The following is a 16,183-nucleotide window of genomic DNA, read 5'->3' as shown; positions in this document are numbered from 1 at the left end:
TGTCTTACAGTCATAAGTCTATATACATTCATCTATTTATGTTCAATGATGTTCATGATCAAAGTATTTGTTTTTCCTTTACTAAATCAAAGGGTAGGCCACTAATTGTATTCTGTGAGATGGTTTTACTGCAGGCTGGTAACAGCGATCGCTCTGAAAGAGGCTCATAGACGGAATTTTTGCCTCGTATAAAAACATTGAGGTTTTTGCCTCTATCTGCGGTAGAGATTTAAGTTAGTGGTCTATATCAGAAATTGTTTTGGTCCAGGGTCTTAAGACCCTGGAAGGCGAGTATGTAGTAGAATTTCTGACCTTTTGACCTATATTTCTTGTCTTTTAAGAATGTCCGCTCATTTTCAATACTCTTGGATTTTGTGCCATTGAATGGACCAGTTGTGGGACAAAAGTGAATATTAAGTCGTGCCAACCTGTCTACAGAATGTGTTGACTGTCTAAAGGATTCGAGTTATTATGGAACAGATAGGGAAAAGATAAAAGACACTGACGCACTCGATAAGGAACGATGACGCACAAAAGACATATAAAAAATGGCAGAAGACCGGAACTCGGGGGTGATTTTGGCTTGTGTGTGTCTTGGTTGCTCCGGAGTAACTTGTGGTTTGTCTGCACGGCCAACTCAATTCAACCTGCACTTCTGATAATGGGTAAATAAATTTGTTGTACTAAACTACTTTTGTTGCCTGCTTAAGCTTCGGACAATCCACTACAGTACCGGTACCGGTACCAAAATATTGGTATCGGGTCATTTAATTATCATTGTTACATGTGTTTATGTCAGTGTTTTTCAACCTTTTTTGAGCCAAGGCACATTTTTTTCATTGTAAAAATTTTGAGGCACACCACCAGCAGAAAACATTAAAAAAATGAAACTTAGTAGTCGATATTGACAATAAAAAGTCGTTCTCGCAATTGTTGGATATGAATTCAAACCATAACCAACCATGCATCACTATAATCTTGTCTCAAAGTACTGCCACGACTTGTCACATCACACTGTGACTTATTTTGAGTTTTTTGGTGTTTTCCTATGTGTAGTGTTTTAGTTATTGTCTTGTGCACCTATTTTAGTGGCTTTTCCTCTTTTGTTGGTCATTTCCTGTAGCAGTTTCATGTCTTCCTTGAACGCTATTCCCCGTACCTGCTTTGTTTTTGCAATAAAGACTATTTAAGTTGTGCGGAGGCTATCCTTCTTTGTGGGGACACTGTTGATTGTCATATCATGTACGGATGTACTTTGTGGACGCCGTCTGCTCCACACGCTGTAAGTCTTTGCTGTCGTCCAGCATTCTGTTTTTGTTTACTTTGCAGCCAGTTCAGTTTTAATTTTGTTTTGTATAGCCATCCCTAAGCTTCAATGCCTTTTCTTAGCGGCACTTGGCGGCACTCACCTTTTGTTTATTTTTGGTTTAAGTGTTAGATACCTTTTTACCTACACGCTGCCTACCGCATATTGTGATCACGACAAACCATGTTCCCGACATCTACAAAGCAATTAGCTACCTGCTGCCACCTACTGATATATGAGTATTACACGGTTACTCTGCCGAGCTGTAGACAGCACTGACACTCAACAACGGCACATTTGCGGATTATAATTACTGGTTTGCAAAAATTATTTTTAACCCAATTAGGTGAAATTACATAATGTCCCACGGCACACCAGACTGTATCTCACGGCACACTAGTGTGCCGCGGCACAGTGGTTGAAAAACACTGGTTTATGTCACCATCATGTGGGCAGTTAGTACATCTTTGACAAATGTGTATTTTGAATCAAACTTTATTGACCGGAAGTTGCATCAGCCAAGCAGAGAAATTTACAGTGCCAGCACATACTTACTGGTGGTTCTTTTTGAAGAAATACTGCATATATATTTTGTTTAAGGTTGCATCGCCGTTTTACTGTGCCGTTAGGGGCGCTCCGCTCCTACTGCAGCCGCGCCTGAATGCTTAATTTAGCTAATCCAAACTTCGACATAATATGGTTAATATACAGCTTATGGTTGTTATTATTTCGGTTGTTGAATGTATTGCATTTCGGCTGTTTAACGCAATACATTAAAAAATGTTTGTGCATTTTAATTAAGTGAGAATTGCAAATTTGTACCGGTCATTGCAACTAAACATAAGACATTTAGTAAAGTACGATTTATAAACAAGTTGTTTATAAACTGTAACATCTTATTTGTGGTTTCACAATTTAATTAGACTGCAAGAAAGGACTTAAGGCTCTGTTTAAAAGCAATGTAAATTAACTTTATGATGTGGTTTTAATTTGGCTGTGTCTTTATCTGACATGAAATAATGTGGAAATGTTTATTTCTGCAAGAATTACGTTTTCTTGTTTATTGTGTTTGGCTCAAGACAAACTTTAAATTTGTTCTGTCTAAAGTGTCACCATTAAGCGTATATATTTAAACTTCCTATAGGTAGGCTGTGGAGGCTTACTGTTTGACAATTATGACATTTATTTTTGTATTAGACATTTATAAATGCAATTGCATTCATTACATTAAGACAAATAAGTAACCAAGGTGAATCCAAAATAACAAGGAGTCTTTGTTTTATTGTGGTTTGTGTTGTGTCTTAGAGGGAATGTAAGTGTTGTTAACCTCTCCTGTGTTGTAACTCGGGTGAATGATGCAGGCAAATTAGCCGGACTCAATTTGAATGTCAAAAAGACCAAAGTGATGAACATTGGTGGAACAAGTAACCACGCATTAACAATAGAGGCACTGGAGGTGGCGGACCATTTCAAGTAGTACCACGGATCCATAAAATCTGCAGATGGAAAGTGCACAAAATCTCTTACATGAATAACATCACCAAGTGGATACAGCTTCCTTTAAGGAGGTCTTGAGTGTGTGCAAGGTGCGTAACGAATGGCGCAAAATATCTGGACAAGTTACTGGCAGCTGCCATCACTCCTGATGATGCTGAAAGATATCGAGTCTATTGACAGACATAAATTAGAACAATATTCTACTTTGTATTAGAAATGGCAACAGCGGAGGATGCATGTGCATGTACGAGTCAGTCTGCCCCACAACAAGAGGATTGAGAAAAAGATTAAACTTATTTACTACAACATTGGACTGCAATGGCGGACTCACGCAAAGCTCTTCACCAATTGGAAAAAATATCACACGTTGGGCAAATTCCAAACGGATCATTTGGCGGAAGCATGAAGGAAGGCAGGATTGTTTTATAAATGTCTCTGCCATGCATCCTTGGTTTGATTTCACAAAAACATGTACCAATAGGTACGAAAAGTTGGTTTTGCATAATAGGTCCCCTTTGAAGACGTGCTGTCAAGTTGTTGATTTTATTTTGATCTCATGGCTGGTGAGAGCTGCTGGTCCCAAATTGTTGTGCTAGGTCCCTTGACATGCGTCACACCTGCCTGAGTGAGTTATGCAGTGGGTTGCAATGCTCATATTGTATGACAAGACAGCTTTTTCCTTAAACCATCAATATTATCACAATTTAATATTGCGAGCTCTAGTAACACCCCTAGAAATACCACATATAGACATTTAGAAGTATGTGGAAATGATGTCACGGCAAAAGCATGCCATAGTCAAAGTTAAAGGCAGCACAATCAAATATTAGATTTTGTAATTTGACCAGGCGTATTATCAGATATTACACTGCTTTACTTTGTCACCTATGAGTGAAAATATGTCAATGTTTTGTTCAGATAGCTATAGATAGATAGATACAGTACTTGGAGTACAGATACACTATTGGCCTACTTTGGACTGCTTTTAGCAAGTTTAGAAATTATACCAAACCCTGCATGCTTAAATCTTTCTGTATGCGGCCTTTGAAGGAAAAAGCTTGGAGTTTAGTTATAATTTCATATTCATTCATTCATTTATTTTTTGATAATTGTATTTTTTAGATAATTACCAACGTTTTGCCATGTTTTATTTTAATTTTAAAATAATCAGTTTTATAATTTAAATGTTGTTTTCCTTACTGTACTCAAAAACCGAACGTGTCCTTAGAGGTATGCACCGTGGCACATCTTTCAAATGGATGATGATTGAATGTGGATGACCCAAACCTGAAAGACGACAACAAAAGTCAGGCGGACAGCAAGAATGGTCCAGAACTCCTTGGAGAGATCATATGGTGTGCTGGACCAAGGAGGGTCTCTGTAGTCTTTATACCTATTGTCAGACACACAAAAACATCCTGAAATGGTGTGCCAGTATTTCCCATCATCATTGGTTATGTGAAATTTGGCAGTGGGTCATGAGCAGTGTTGGGACTAACGCATTACTTTACACACACATTTGATTGGTAAATCATAGTGTAACGACCTGGAATGACACTTTATGTGTGGTGTTGGAGTTGTCCGACTTTTTGTGTGGCTGTAAACGCATCACTGGCTAAGTGCCATATGTGCATGTGTTGGCGCAAGTGAGAAAGAGCGAGCGGCTGCTGTTGATATAACAAAGTTGCTTTTGGTCTGGTTTGTACTGCAGAAAATGACCACTTTTGCGAGATATCATTTTTTTTACTAATGTTTTGGTGATGTGTTTATGGCCGACAATAAAGAGTTTTGCTCAGTTAGCCGTTAGTTTCGGCGGTAACTAGTAATCTAATGCGTTATTTTTTATATTCAGTAACTCAGTTACCGTTACTACATGATGCATTACTGCGTTATTTTACGTTACTTTTTATGTAGTATAAAGTGTGTTTTATCGGAGCGTTGCAGTGTCACCGTTCTGATTCTTCTTGTGTCACAAGCCGAGGAAGAGAGACCTGCGCTCTTTGTGTGTGTGAGTGTGAGTGTGGGGAGGGAAGAGAGAGAGGAGGTGGGGCGTGTCTGATCATGGCTGAGCTGCAGTCGAGTTTGTTAACATGGAGATATTTTCACTACTTTTCTTTTGTCGAGCACAAAGAAAATAACATTTTAGTTAAATGTAAATTGTGCTTTGGATCAAAGATCCCATCTACTGCCCAAGACAGCAATTCAAATCTGCTGAAACAAGCTACATAAGCAACATGCTTCGACGAAGCTAGTAAAGAGAGACAGAGACTCCAATGCTACTTTCCCTCCACCACCACTTAAGGATTAACTCTGCCTCTGCTCATCATTCAGGACTGAAGATACACACTCTGTCAATCAATGTTCCCTCTAATTGTTCATGTGTGTGAGCAAACGCAAAAACTCCCTGAGCATTCAGTGGAGCCCATGTGAGCAACATCAGACGTGCACACTGTGGCTACACCAGCAGCACACCTGTCCCAAACCTGACTAAATAACAAGTTCCATCTCCATCCATCCATCCATTTTTTACCGCTTGTCCCTTTCGGGGTTGCTGGAGCCTATCTCAGCTGCATTCAGGCGGAAGGCAGGGTACACCCTGGACAAGTCCCCAGCTTATCGCAGGGCCAACACAGATAGACAGACAACATTCTCTTATTATTATAATCAAATGACAGCAGTCATTTCCATGAGGTTATTTTCTAATATAAGTGTTTAGGCCCACTTACAATGACAATAACAACAAATATTGTTTTTCATGAACTGTGTACTTGTATTGTTTGTCTGGGTGGAGGTCCTGCTTTGGAAATAATTTGTACACCTTTCAGACATTGCATTTAGTTCCCAATTAAAACATTCTCATGTTGCACAATGAGATGTAAGCAGGGGATCATGTGTACATTCCTGCAACTTCCTGTTTGTATAAAATATATTTTTATTAGTATTTATTTAATATGCTAACAGCATTTAATGATTAATATTTATAAATTAAGATTCCTAATAAATGACACTAGAATAAGCACACATTTGATTGGTAAATCATAGTGTAACGACCTGGAATGACACTTTATGTGTGGTGTTGGAGTTGTCCGACTTTTTGTGTGGCTGTAAACGCATCACTGGCTAAGTGCCATATGTGCATGTGTTGGCGCAAGTGAGAAAGAGCGAGCGGCTGCTGTTGATATAACAAAGTTGCTTTTGGTCTGGTTTGTACTGCAGAAAATGACCACTTTTGCGAGATATCATTTTTTTTACTAATGTTTTGGTGATGTGTTTATGGCCGACAATAAAGAGTTTTGCTCAGTAAAGTGATGGATGGAATTCATGTCCTCAAAGCGTCTCGACAGACGTTACAATATTTGAACAAGGATGACGAAAAGTGTTTTCTCTGTCGTGTCCGTGTGTCGAAAATTGTTATGCGCTTATTTTTTTAATTTGATTTATGCGTGGCATAGATTTGCCGTGCGCAGAGGATGCTTGAGCAGTGCACAATTGCACAGGCGCACACCTCAGAGGAAACGTTGCTGTCAATTCTCTTATATACTCTAGACTAGAGTGTTTGATTATCACATCACTCTAAATGTATAGACTATAAAGTTCACAAACATAAAGAGGGATGCTAGTGGGACAGGGCAATCTTTCCTTATCTCTAAACTAAAACTGGGGAAATGTGTAGAGTGTTCTTGGCTTCAGACATGATTTTGTGTCAGAATTCCTTGAGGAAAAAATGCCTGGTTAGGCTTTGTGTATGTAGTGTGTGCCTTTCTTGCTTTTCAGCTATGCTGTTATTATGTTGTTTGTTACTTATGTATGTTATGTTGCAGCTATTTAAAATAGTTTTGTCAATTTCTTCTGGCCAGAAACAAATTGTTGTATGTAGACCTCATTGCTTGCAGAGTTCAGTGATGCAAATACATGTCAAGTTGATCAACAGATTGTATTATTCTCCAGTGCAATAACAGTACTGAAATGAAGGCTAAAAGGGCATTAATGGGAGCTTTAAAAAAAAAGAAGAAAAAAAGAAGTAACTAAATAGTTACTTTTCACAGTAACGCATTACTTTTTGGTGTAAGTAACTGAGTTAGTAACTGAGTTACTTTTGAAATGAAGTAACTAGTAACTGTAACTATTTACTGGTTTTCAGTAAAAAACCCAACACTGGTCATGAGTATTCTCAATTATTAACCAACAATGAAACTACTTACCTGCATGTTATTACTGAATGTCCTAGAATCATTGGCTGGACAGGGTCTGTACCTGGCTGAAAGTCACTCACATTGAAGTATGACAGAGTGTGATCGACAAAGCCGTGCATGGTGCCATCAGGACTGTACATGTACTTGTAGACGAGCCGTGGGATGAAGTCAGATGTGAAGGCAATGACAAAGGCCTGTGAACCAAAAACTGCAATGGTTAATACATGGTCGTGAGGTGATAAAAACAACTTTCTTAGTTTTTCCAGGATGGCTTGCAAAAACATGCATTCAGTGACTTGAAAAACTCACATTCAGTATGACTGCCACCTTGCTTAGACCTCTTAACAGGTTGTACCAGATACCTGCAAACAAAAAGAAGCGTTGTTTCAATTACGGTTAGGTATCAGTACCCAGTACCGCGATATCCCACTGTTCAAAACACAGCAACTAATGTCTGAGACGCTTATCGTCAAAAGTGATTACTCCACTAAGTAAAAATGTACAAGTGGTGTGCCTGGTGTCAATGTTTAGTTTGACTAACACTTAATCCTCCTGGAAATGGGACTTCTACTCCTCCATTATGACATACACAGATTTGGTAGACATCTGCTTTATTCAGCAAGGAAGTGTCGGTCTTGGAGTTGTATTTGGCTGTTTGCAGCTCTATAGTAATAGATTAGAATAATACAGTCTCCAGGAGTAGCTGCTTATTAATAAAAGACAGCAAGTCATATTTGCATTTACAAGTGTAGATAATTATGAATCTTCAACCAAGATTCCATCAATGATCTTCCTGACATGAGGCTTTCCCTGGTTGATGTTGTATTTAATAATATACATGCGTATAAAGTACTATCTTTCTATCTATGTGCTTCTAATTGTTTTACAGCTTTCTTTATTCCTTCTCAAACATATTTAATAGTCTTATCAAACTTGCAAAGCACCCACTCTCTGTCTCACCGCCCATCTCTCAGCTAGCTAGCTGCTAAGCTAACGGAGCTAAGCTAGTCGCGGCCCTAAGCAACTACGCTCCGAAGGTGTCTGCTCCCTCACGCTGCTGCTATTCTTCGCTTATTGCTCCGAAGACTACAAGAACTTGACTTGGTGAAAGAAACAACCTTGCTAGCTGCTAAGCTAACGAGGGGAAGCTCGCTGCGGGCGAAAGCAACTACGCTCTGAAGGCATCTGCGCCCTCACTCTGCTGCCACTTCTCCAAAGACAGCAAGAACGCGACTCGGTGTAAGAAACAACATGAGTATGGGTCAGTGCTCTTCGTGCACTGTTCTCAAGGGTAGGTTGGTCCTACTAGAGACCGTGCCCGCCAGTTAAAGCAGAGTCATTTTGTAACTTTAGACGCCACGGACACATTTGCTAGAGTTAGCTGTAGCACGCTGACTAGCCCAGCTTGTAGCAGCTCTAAGCAGCCTACAAGCCACGGTGAACCGGTTGAGAAGCATAATAGATTTAGCCCTTTAGCTAGTCCGACACCCCAGGGGCACCACACCTTAGTCATAGGGGACTCCATCACCCGGAACATACAGCTTAATAAACCAGCCTTAATTTAGCGTATTCCCAGGGCCAGAGCACCTAACATTGAAGCTAGTCTTCGGGAGCTGACTCGCAACAGGCCTAGTAAACACGTATGACAGGCTAATCACGCCACTAACTACGCGAACATAGTTGTAAACGTCGGCTCCAATGACATAGGATGAGACAGTCAGAGATTACAAAGAGGAACATAGCTAGGACTTGTAATCTCGCTAGAAAGATGTCTAGGTATCGAGTACTTGTCTCTGAGATGTAATGATGAGGTATAGCAGATTAGTCTCGCTTAACAAGTGGCTCGCTAGTTTTTGTAGAGAACAGGGACTAATGTTTATTGATAATTGGCCCTCTTTCAGGGGCTTGCTGAGGAGGGGCGGCCTTCACCCTAAGGGGGGAAGGCGCCATCGCTCTCTCTAAAAACATAGACCACTGTTTGAGACAAGCCTGTCTAACTACACTAGAGTAAGCTCGGACACCTGCAATTACAGTGTCTGTTAGCCTGGGAGAGGAGTCAGTTAAGGCAGAACTAACGAGCGCCAAGCTGGAAAATTCCTGCACACATAGCATTTCTCTTAGAATAATACATAATTTACCCAATGTTTTTTCTGTAGTAACTGTGCCAGAGGTGGACATGCATTCTAGACCAAAAATACAACTAATCTGTCTGGAGCCGCAAAAAATGAAAAGCTGTATATAAGTCTTATAATGAAGGCAACACATGATGTAAGTGTCTATATTAGCTATAATTGCCTACTATCAAAATTAATATGTATCACAGGATGAACTAAATCTTCGTTGACACAAATGTTGAAATTTAATCATTATTCTACACATTTTTACAACATTAAAAACCATTAGTAAATCAGAGGTCACTCAGAAGGTGAGATAACTCCTGGAAATTACTGGCTTTTAATGGCCAAAGGTATTGATGTGTGTTTCCAAGTTAAAGGAAATGGCAGGCTGTCTTCTTTTAATAGATTTATTACAATCTTAGGCAAGCTAGGTAATGTTTGCTGTGATCTGGAACAACATGGCACACAAACAACTGTCTGAAATGTGTCATGAGACATGCAAAACTAAATTATATACAAAGAGGATAAAAGTAAAGGATATTAAATGAGCTCAAATATACCTACAAATGCGGCATAATGATGCACTATGTACATACAGCTAACTAAATAGCATGTTAGCATTGATTAGCTTGCACTGACCAAATATGCCTGATTAGCACTCCAACAAGTCAATAACATTAACAAAGCGCACCTGTTTGCATTCACGCACTGCATGAAACTTTTGGTGGACACAATGAGACAAAGAAGGAGCGGAAGATTTTACATGTAAACGAACAGTTGCGTGTACAGTCCACACTATGGTGAGTTCAAGAACCATCAAAATTAGTAGGACAAAACGATGTTCACCAAATACTCTCATCAGTGAAGCATACACACAAACATATTAAACAGTGGGCTTTCTAATAATTGGGAAGGTTTGTGGCATGTTTGTTCTCAAACAAAAAAAATACTAAAACAAAACAATTATTTTCCCCCCATCTTTTTCCATTTTCAATCCTTTTTTAAAAATGCTCCAGGGAGCCACAAAGGCGGCACTAAAGAGCCGCATGCGGCTCCAGAGCCGCATGCGGCTCCAGAGCCGCGGGTTGCCGACCCCATCTTAACTATACGAATGCACATATTGCCCGTCCCTTTAAAAAGGGGTGGAAGGGTTGCAATGAAAGCCTTAACCTTAGCCCTAACCTAAGTAATAAATATAAATCATTTGAGGTTACTATGAGGTCTGTCACCGCTATATCTCCATCTGGCTGTTTTTTATTGCCCCCCTGGGCCCTATTTCGACTTTATCAGTGAATTTTCAGAGTTTGTCGCTGATCTAGTGACGCACGCAGAAAATATAATTATAACGGGGATTTTTTATCCATATGATAAATCCTTCAGACTTTCCATTCATGGCGCTCCAGACTATAATTGATAGCTGTGGTCTTACACAAATAATAAATGAACCCACGCATCGCAACGGTAGTACGATAGACCTAGTCCTTCTCCAAGCTGTCACCACATCCAAAGTTATGGTACTCCCCTACATTAAAGTAATGTCCGATCATTACCTTATAAAATTTTAAGTTCTGATGCATTGTCAACAAGCAACTAATAACTACTGCTTTAGCAGCCGCAACATTAATGCTGTCACAACTACGACTCTTGCTGGCCTACTGCTTTCGGTAATGGCACCATTCCCAAATGATGTGGGCTCTATCAATAACTTCACAAACAACTCTAACGGTGCCCTGCGCAACGCCATTGATAAAGCAACGCTAAAGCTAAAAAAGGCCCCTAAAAGTTATCGACCCACTCGGTTGATAACTTTATGAATTTCTTTAATAAGAAAATTGAACTCATTAGAAAGGAAATTAAAGATAACGCGTCCCAGATCAAACTGGGTTCTATTAACGCAGATACAAATGTATGTAGAACAAATATTCCCCTCTCAAAATAATCTCTCTCTTTTTGAAGAAAAAACATTAGAAGAACTCCTGCGACTTGTAAATGGGACAAAACAAACAACATTTTCTAGGAAACTAACCAAGGCGCTGTTTGTAATATTAGGACCATCAGTGCTAAATATTATTAACTTATCACTTCCCTCTGGCACTGTTCCCCTAGCATTCAAAAAATCGGTTATTCATCCTCTGCTCAAAAGATCTAACCTCGATCCTGACATGGTAAATTACCGGCCGGTGTCCCACCTTCCCTTTATCTTGAAAATCTTCTAAAAATTTGTCACACAGCAGCTAAATGAACACTTAGCGTCTAACAATCATCATCACCACCAGTTTCAGGGCAAATCACTCCAGGGAGACAGTCCTCGCAAAAATGACTAATGATCTATTGCTAACTATGGATGCTGATGCGTCATCCATGCTGGTGCTGCTTGATCTTAGCACTGCTTTCGATACAATCGATCATAACATTCTATTAGAACGTATCAAAACACATATTGGTATGTCAGACTGAGCTTTTTCTTGGTTTAACTCCCATTTTACTGACAAGATGCAGTGTGTCTCCCATAACAATGTGACATCAGAGTATGTTAAGGTAATGTGCAGAGTTCTACAGGGTTCGGTTCGTGGCCCTGCACTCTTCAGCATCTACATGCTGCCGCAAGCTCACATCATACACAAATAGGGTGTTAGCTTTCACTTTTATGCTGATGACATCCAACGCTACATGCACCTAAAACTTACCAACACGCCAGATTGTAGTTACCTGGAGGCGTGTCTAAATTAAATTAAACAGTGGATGTCCAGCAACTTTTTGCATCTTAATGCTAAGAAAACGGAAATGCTGATTATCGGTCCTGCTAGACACTGGCACCTATCTAATAAAACCACCTTAACATTCGATAACCAAACAATTACACAAAGCGAATGGTAAAGAATCTCTGTATTATCTTCGACCCAACTCTCTCATTTGAGTCACACATTAAAAGGTGTTACTAAAACAGCCTTCTTTCATCTCCGTATTATCACTAAAATGTCCCATATTGTCCACTACCGACTCTGAGATCATTATTCATGCATTGGTTACGTCCCGTCTCGATTACAGTAACATATTATTTTCGGGTCTCTCTATGTCTAGCATTAAAAGATTACAGTTGGTACAAAATGCGGCTGCTAGACTTTTGAGAAGAACAAGACAGTTTGATCATATTACACCTACACTGGCTCACCTGCACTGGCTTTCTGTGCACTTAAGATGCGACTTTAAGGTTTTACTACTTACATATAAAATACTAAAAGGTCGAGCTCCATCCTATCTTGCTGATTGTATTGTACCATATGTCTCGGACAGAACACTGCGTTCAAAGCACTCTGGCTTATTAAATGATAAATGGGTTATACTTGTATAGCGCTTTTCTACCTTCAAGGTACTCAAAGCGCTTTGACAGTATTTCCACATTCACCCATTCACACACACATTCACACACTGATGGCGGGACCTGCCATGCAAGGCGCTAACCAGCAACCATCAGGAGCAAGGGTGAAGTGTCTTGCCCAAGGACACAACGGACGTGACTAGGATGGTAGAAGGTGGGGATTGAACCCCAGTAACCAGCAACACTCCGATTGCTGGCACGGCCACTCTACCAACTTCGCCACGCCGTGATTCCCAGAGCCCCAAAAAAGTCTGCAGGCTTTAGAGCGTTTTCTGTTCGGGCTCCAGTACTCTGGAATGTCCTACCTAACAGTTAGAGATGCTACCCCAGTAGAAGCATTTAAGTCCCATCTTAAAACTCATTTGTATACCCTAGCCTTTAAATAGACGGCGTGGCGAAGTTGGTAGAGTGGCCGTGCCAGCAATCGGAGGGTTGCTGGTTACTGGGGTTCAATCCCCACCTTCTACCATCCTAGTCATGTCCGTTGTGTTGTTGGGCAAGACACTTCACCCTTGCTCCTGATGGCTGCTGGTTAGCGCCTTGCATGGCAGCTCCCGCCATCAGTGTGTGAATGGGTGAATGTGGAAACACTGTCAAAGCGCTTTGAGTACCTTGAAGGTAGAAAAGCGCTATACAAGTATAACCCATTTATCATTTATTTATTTTAGACCAGTTGATCTGCTGTCTCTCTTTTCTGCTGAGCCAATTGAAACAAGCCTTTTGGCTTTTTGTGCCATCCATTTGCCTTTTTAAAGCATTACATGGATTAAATTATTTAAGATGTCACTAAACTTCTCAATCAATCAATCAAAAAAAAAAAAACCCTCTCCTGCGTGGAGAGTTTATCAGTTGACCACGGATCTGCCTCCACAGATGTAGTGCTAGCTGTTCAAAGTCGGGACCCAGGATGGACCACTCCCCTTTGCATCAGTTGGTGACTGTGGAGGGAGGTGTGGCTAGCGCTGCCTGCAGGAGCGGAGGGCACCGCCTCTGTCCATGGTGCTGAGGACAGAGCACCATCAGACGGGAGCGTGGCAGTGCCAACGGCGAGACACAGCTGAACAGGTGATTAGATTTCCCAGGTGGTACGAGTTGTCTAATCACCTGTTGTCTTTAACAGTAGCGGTCGGGAACAGCAGGAGGAGGAGGGCTTGGAGAGTTTGGAGTGGAAGGACACGGACTGAAAAGTCGAATAGTGTAATCATTGATGGTGAATAAAACCTTGTTCAACTCTGAACGCCAGACTCCTGTGAACGTGTGTGATCAGCGGAACCCGCTAGGAAGCGACTTCCACAGTGACGTCTCTGCCTCCCGACGTGTCTACATGCAAGAAGATCCCTTGCTGGCCCCACTATGAACTAGACTTTCACATTATTAACCATATCCACTCGGCATCCATTGCACCGATCACCCAGGGAGGATCTCCACATCTGCGGTTCCCTCCAAGGTTTCTCATTGTTCCCATTGGGTTGAGTTTTTTCTTGCCCTGATGTAGGATCTGAGCTGAGAATGTCGTTGTGGTTTGTGCAGCCCTTTGAGACATTTGTGATTAAGAGCTCAATGAGTAAACTTTGATTGATTGATTGATTTAAGTCAGAGGAATAGGTGACAGTTGTGATGTACAGTAAATGGGTGTAAATAGTGCATTGATAAATTACGAAGATAAATGTATAAAAATCATAGAGATAAAGATAGCTGAACTAAGGTGAACGTTTTTAATATATTTTGTCCCAAGAAAACACCTACCAATATCTCTGGCTTTGACAGCGTTAGGCCTTCTGAGCTCCATAACAAACTTTTTGGCGTCTAGGCGTATCTCAATGATGTTATTCAGAAGAGCAAAGAGAGGAGCCAGGGGAAAGGAGGCCACAAAAAGAGTCACCATCCCAAACTGGATGACTGTGAAAACAAACAGAAACTTGTATTAAAAAAGAAAAGACAACAGAGAATCTTTCAAAAACAGGATCAGATCATCTAATCAACAGAAAAAAACAATTTAAAAGAAACAGTTATCATTAGGGGTGAGACAATATTGAATTTGCTTTTGCGTATAGATATATGTTCATACAGTCTCCATCCATCCATCCATTTTCTACCGCTTATTCCCTTCGGGGTCGCGGGGGGCGCTGGAGCCTATCTCAGCTACGGGCGGAAGGCGGGGTACACCCTGGACAAGTCGCCACCTCATCGCAGGTTCATACAGTATGTGAACGTAAAAATAACTAAGGGTGGGATGAATGTACGATGTAGTTCTATCATGATTTTTAAAACACCTTTGAATGTATTTTAAGTTGTTGTAATTCACACAGGTTTCTGTTGTAATTCTGGAGGGATTTTTTAATTCTTTTAAGGGGTCCTATTATCAAAATACAACTTTTCTTACCGCTGTGTACCTTTTTTTTTGTATTTTTGGGATACCCATAGGTTCTGAAAATTTGGAATTAAACCATGGAAGCATGGCAGAGATATTTTAAAAAAAATATATATTTAAAATATCTTCTTCAAAACGCTCCAAACGAGCCGTTTGGATTCTGAGACTTTCGTGACATATTTTGCCTTAGTTATGTCAGCGGCTATCACCATATACAGTATGTTCGAAGTTTACCCGAAGAGCTTTGCCTCAGTCTGCCATTTTTTATTTAGTTGTAGTTCAAAGTTGTAGTCGGTAAATTCCTTATTTTTTTTAATCCTCTTTTTGTTGGGCAGCCTGGCTTGTACATGCATATGCCTTGTAGTGGGGCGCAAAGTCCACGGTGGGTGTCGTGACGAATGAAAAAAGAATCCGCTGAGCGCAGGCTGGGGTGTACCCGAGAAGGAGGGGTACCATGCTGTGACTTAGGGACGGGTGAAAAATCCCTGGTGGGCCCCTGCAATGCCTCCAGAATGAAATCCCCCGGAACTCGCAGTACCTGACTGTAGACGAGTTCGGCAAACGAGGACTGCATGTCTTCTTATGGAGCGGCCCTGAGGCCTAGCATGACTCAGGGAAGTTTGTCCACCCAGTTACCGTTTAGTTTTAGTTTAGTTTATTAAGGATCCCCATTAGTCTACACCGCAGTGGAGACTATTCTTCCTGGGGTCCAGGCAAAAACATCACACAATCACAAAACAAAAGATTAAAATGCAGTACAACATGATCAAATAATAAAATGTTGTAATACAAAAATAGCAACAACAAAGAACCAAAAAAATAATAATAACTTCGAGTTTACATAAATGTAAACCGTCAGGCAAGGCGGCACGCAGGGCAGCTTTCATGGAGCGGTAGAGTAATCGGCTGGTTCTCGGTGGACAGTGGGTTCCGGGGCTAGATCGCTGCCCTGCCGGCCTGTGTATGGAGTTGTTTGATTATATATGTGTGTGTGTGTGTGTGTGTGTGTATGTATGTAATTATTATTGTTATATATGTGTGTGTGTGTATGCATATATGTACCGTAATTTCCGGACTATAAGCCGCACCTGACTATAAGCCGCACCAGCTAAATTTAGGGGAAAATACAGATTGCTCCATATATAAGCCGCACCCGACTATAAGCCGCAGGGTTTTGATGTGTAATTACCGTAGTATATAGGGGTTCCTGCTACCACGGAGGGGATTGTTGGGACAGAGATGACTGTTTGGGAACGCAAAGCGTACCATTTATTAACAATAAATCTTTCAATCATTCAATCAAACTTTCACATCTTTGAC

General features: G+C 40.7%; 1 protein-coding gene across 1 annotated transcript in view; it reads right to left on the bottom strand.

Annotated features, from left to right (window-relative positions):
* Positions 1-16,183, bottom strand: part of LOC133640382 (anoctamin-1-like) — a 195,273-nt gene that overhangs the window by 25,647 nt on the left and 153,443 nt on the right. The window contains exons 23-26 of the mRNA XM_062033774.1: positions 14,239-14,391; positions 7,306-7,358; positions 7,006-7,190; positions 4,091-4,196 (exon numbers count right to left, since the gene is read on the bottom strand). Coding sequence (XP_061889758.1) covers positions 4,091-4,196; positions 7,006-7,190; positions 7,306-7,358; positions 14,239-14,391 — 497 coding nt within the window. The remainder of the gene's footprint in view (positions 1-4,090; positions 4,197-7,005; positions 7,191-7,305; positions 7,359-14,238; positions 14,392-16,183) is intronic.

The sequence above is a fragment of the Entelurus aequoreus genome, linkage group LG02, assembly GCF_033978785.1.
Source record: "Entelurus aequoreus isolate RoL-2023_Sb linkage group LG02, RoL_Eaeq_v1.1, whole genome shotgun sequence".
Lineage (NCBI taxonomy): Eukaryota > Metazoa > Chordata > Actinopteri > Syngnathiformes > Syngnathidae > Entelurus > Entelurus aequoreus.
This window is presented reverse-complemented; position numbering and strand designations above follow the sequence as displayed.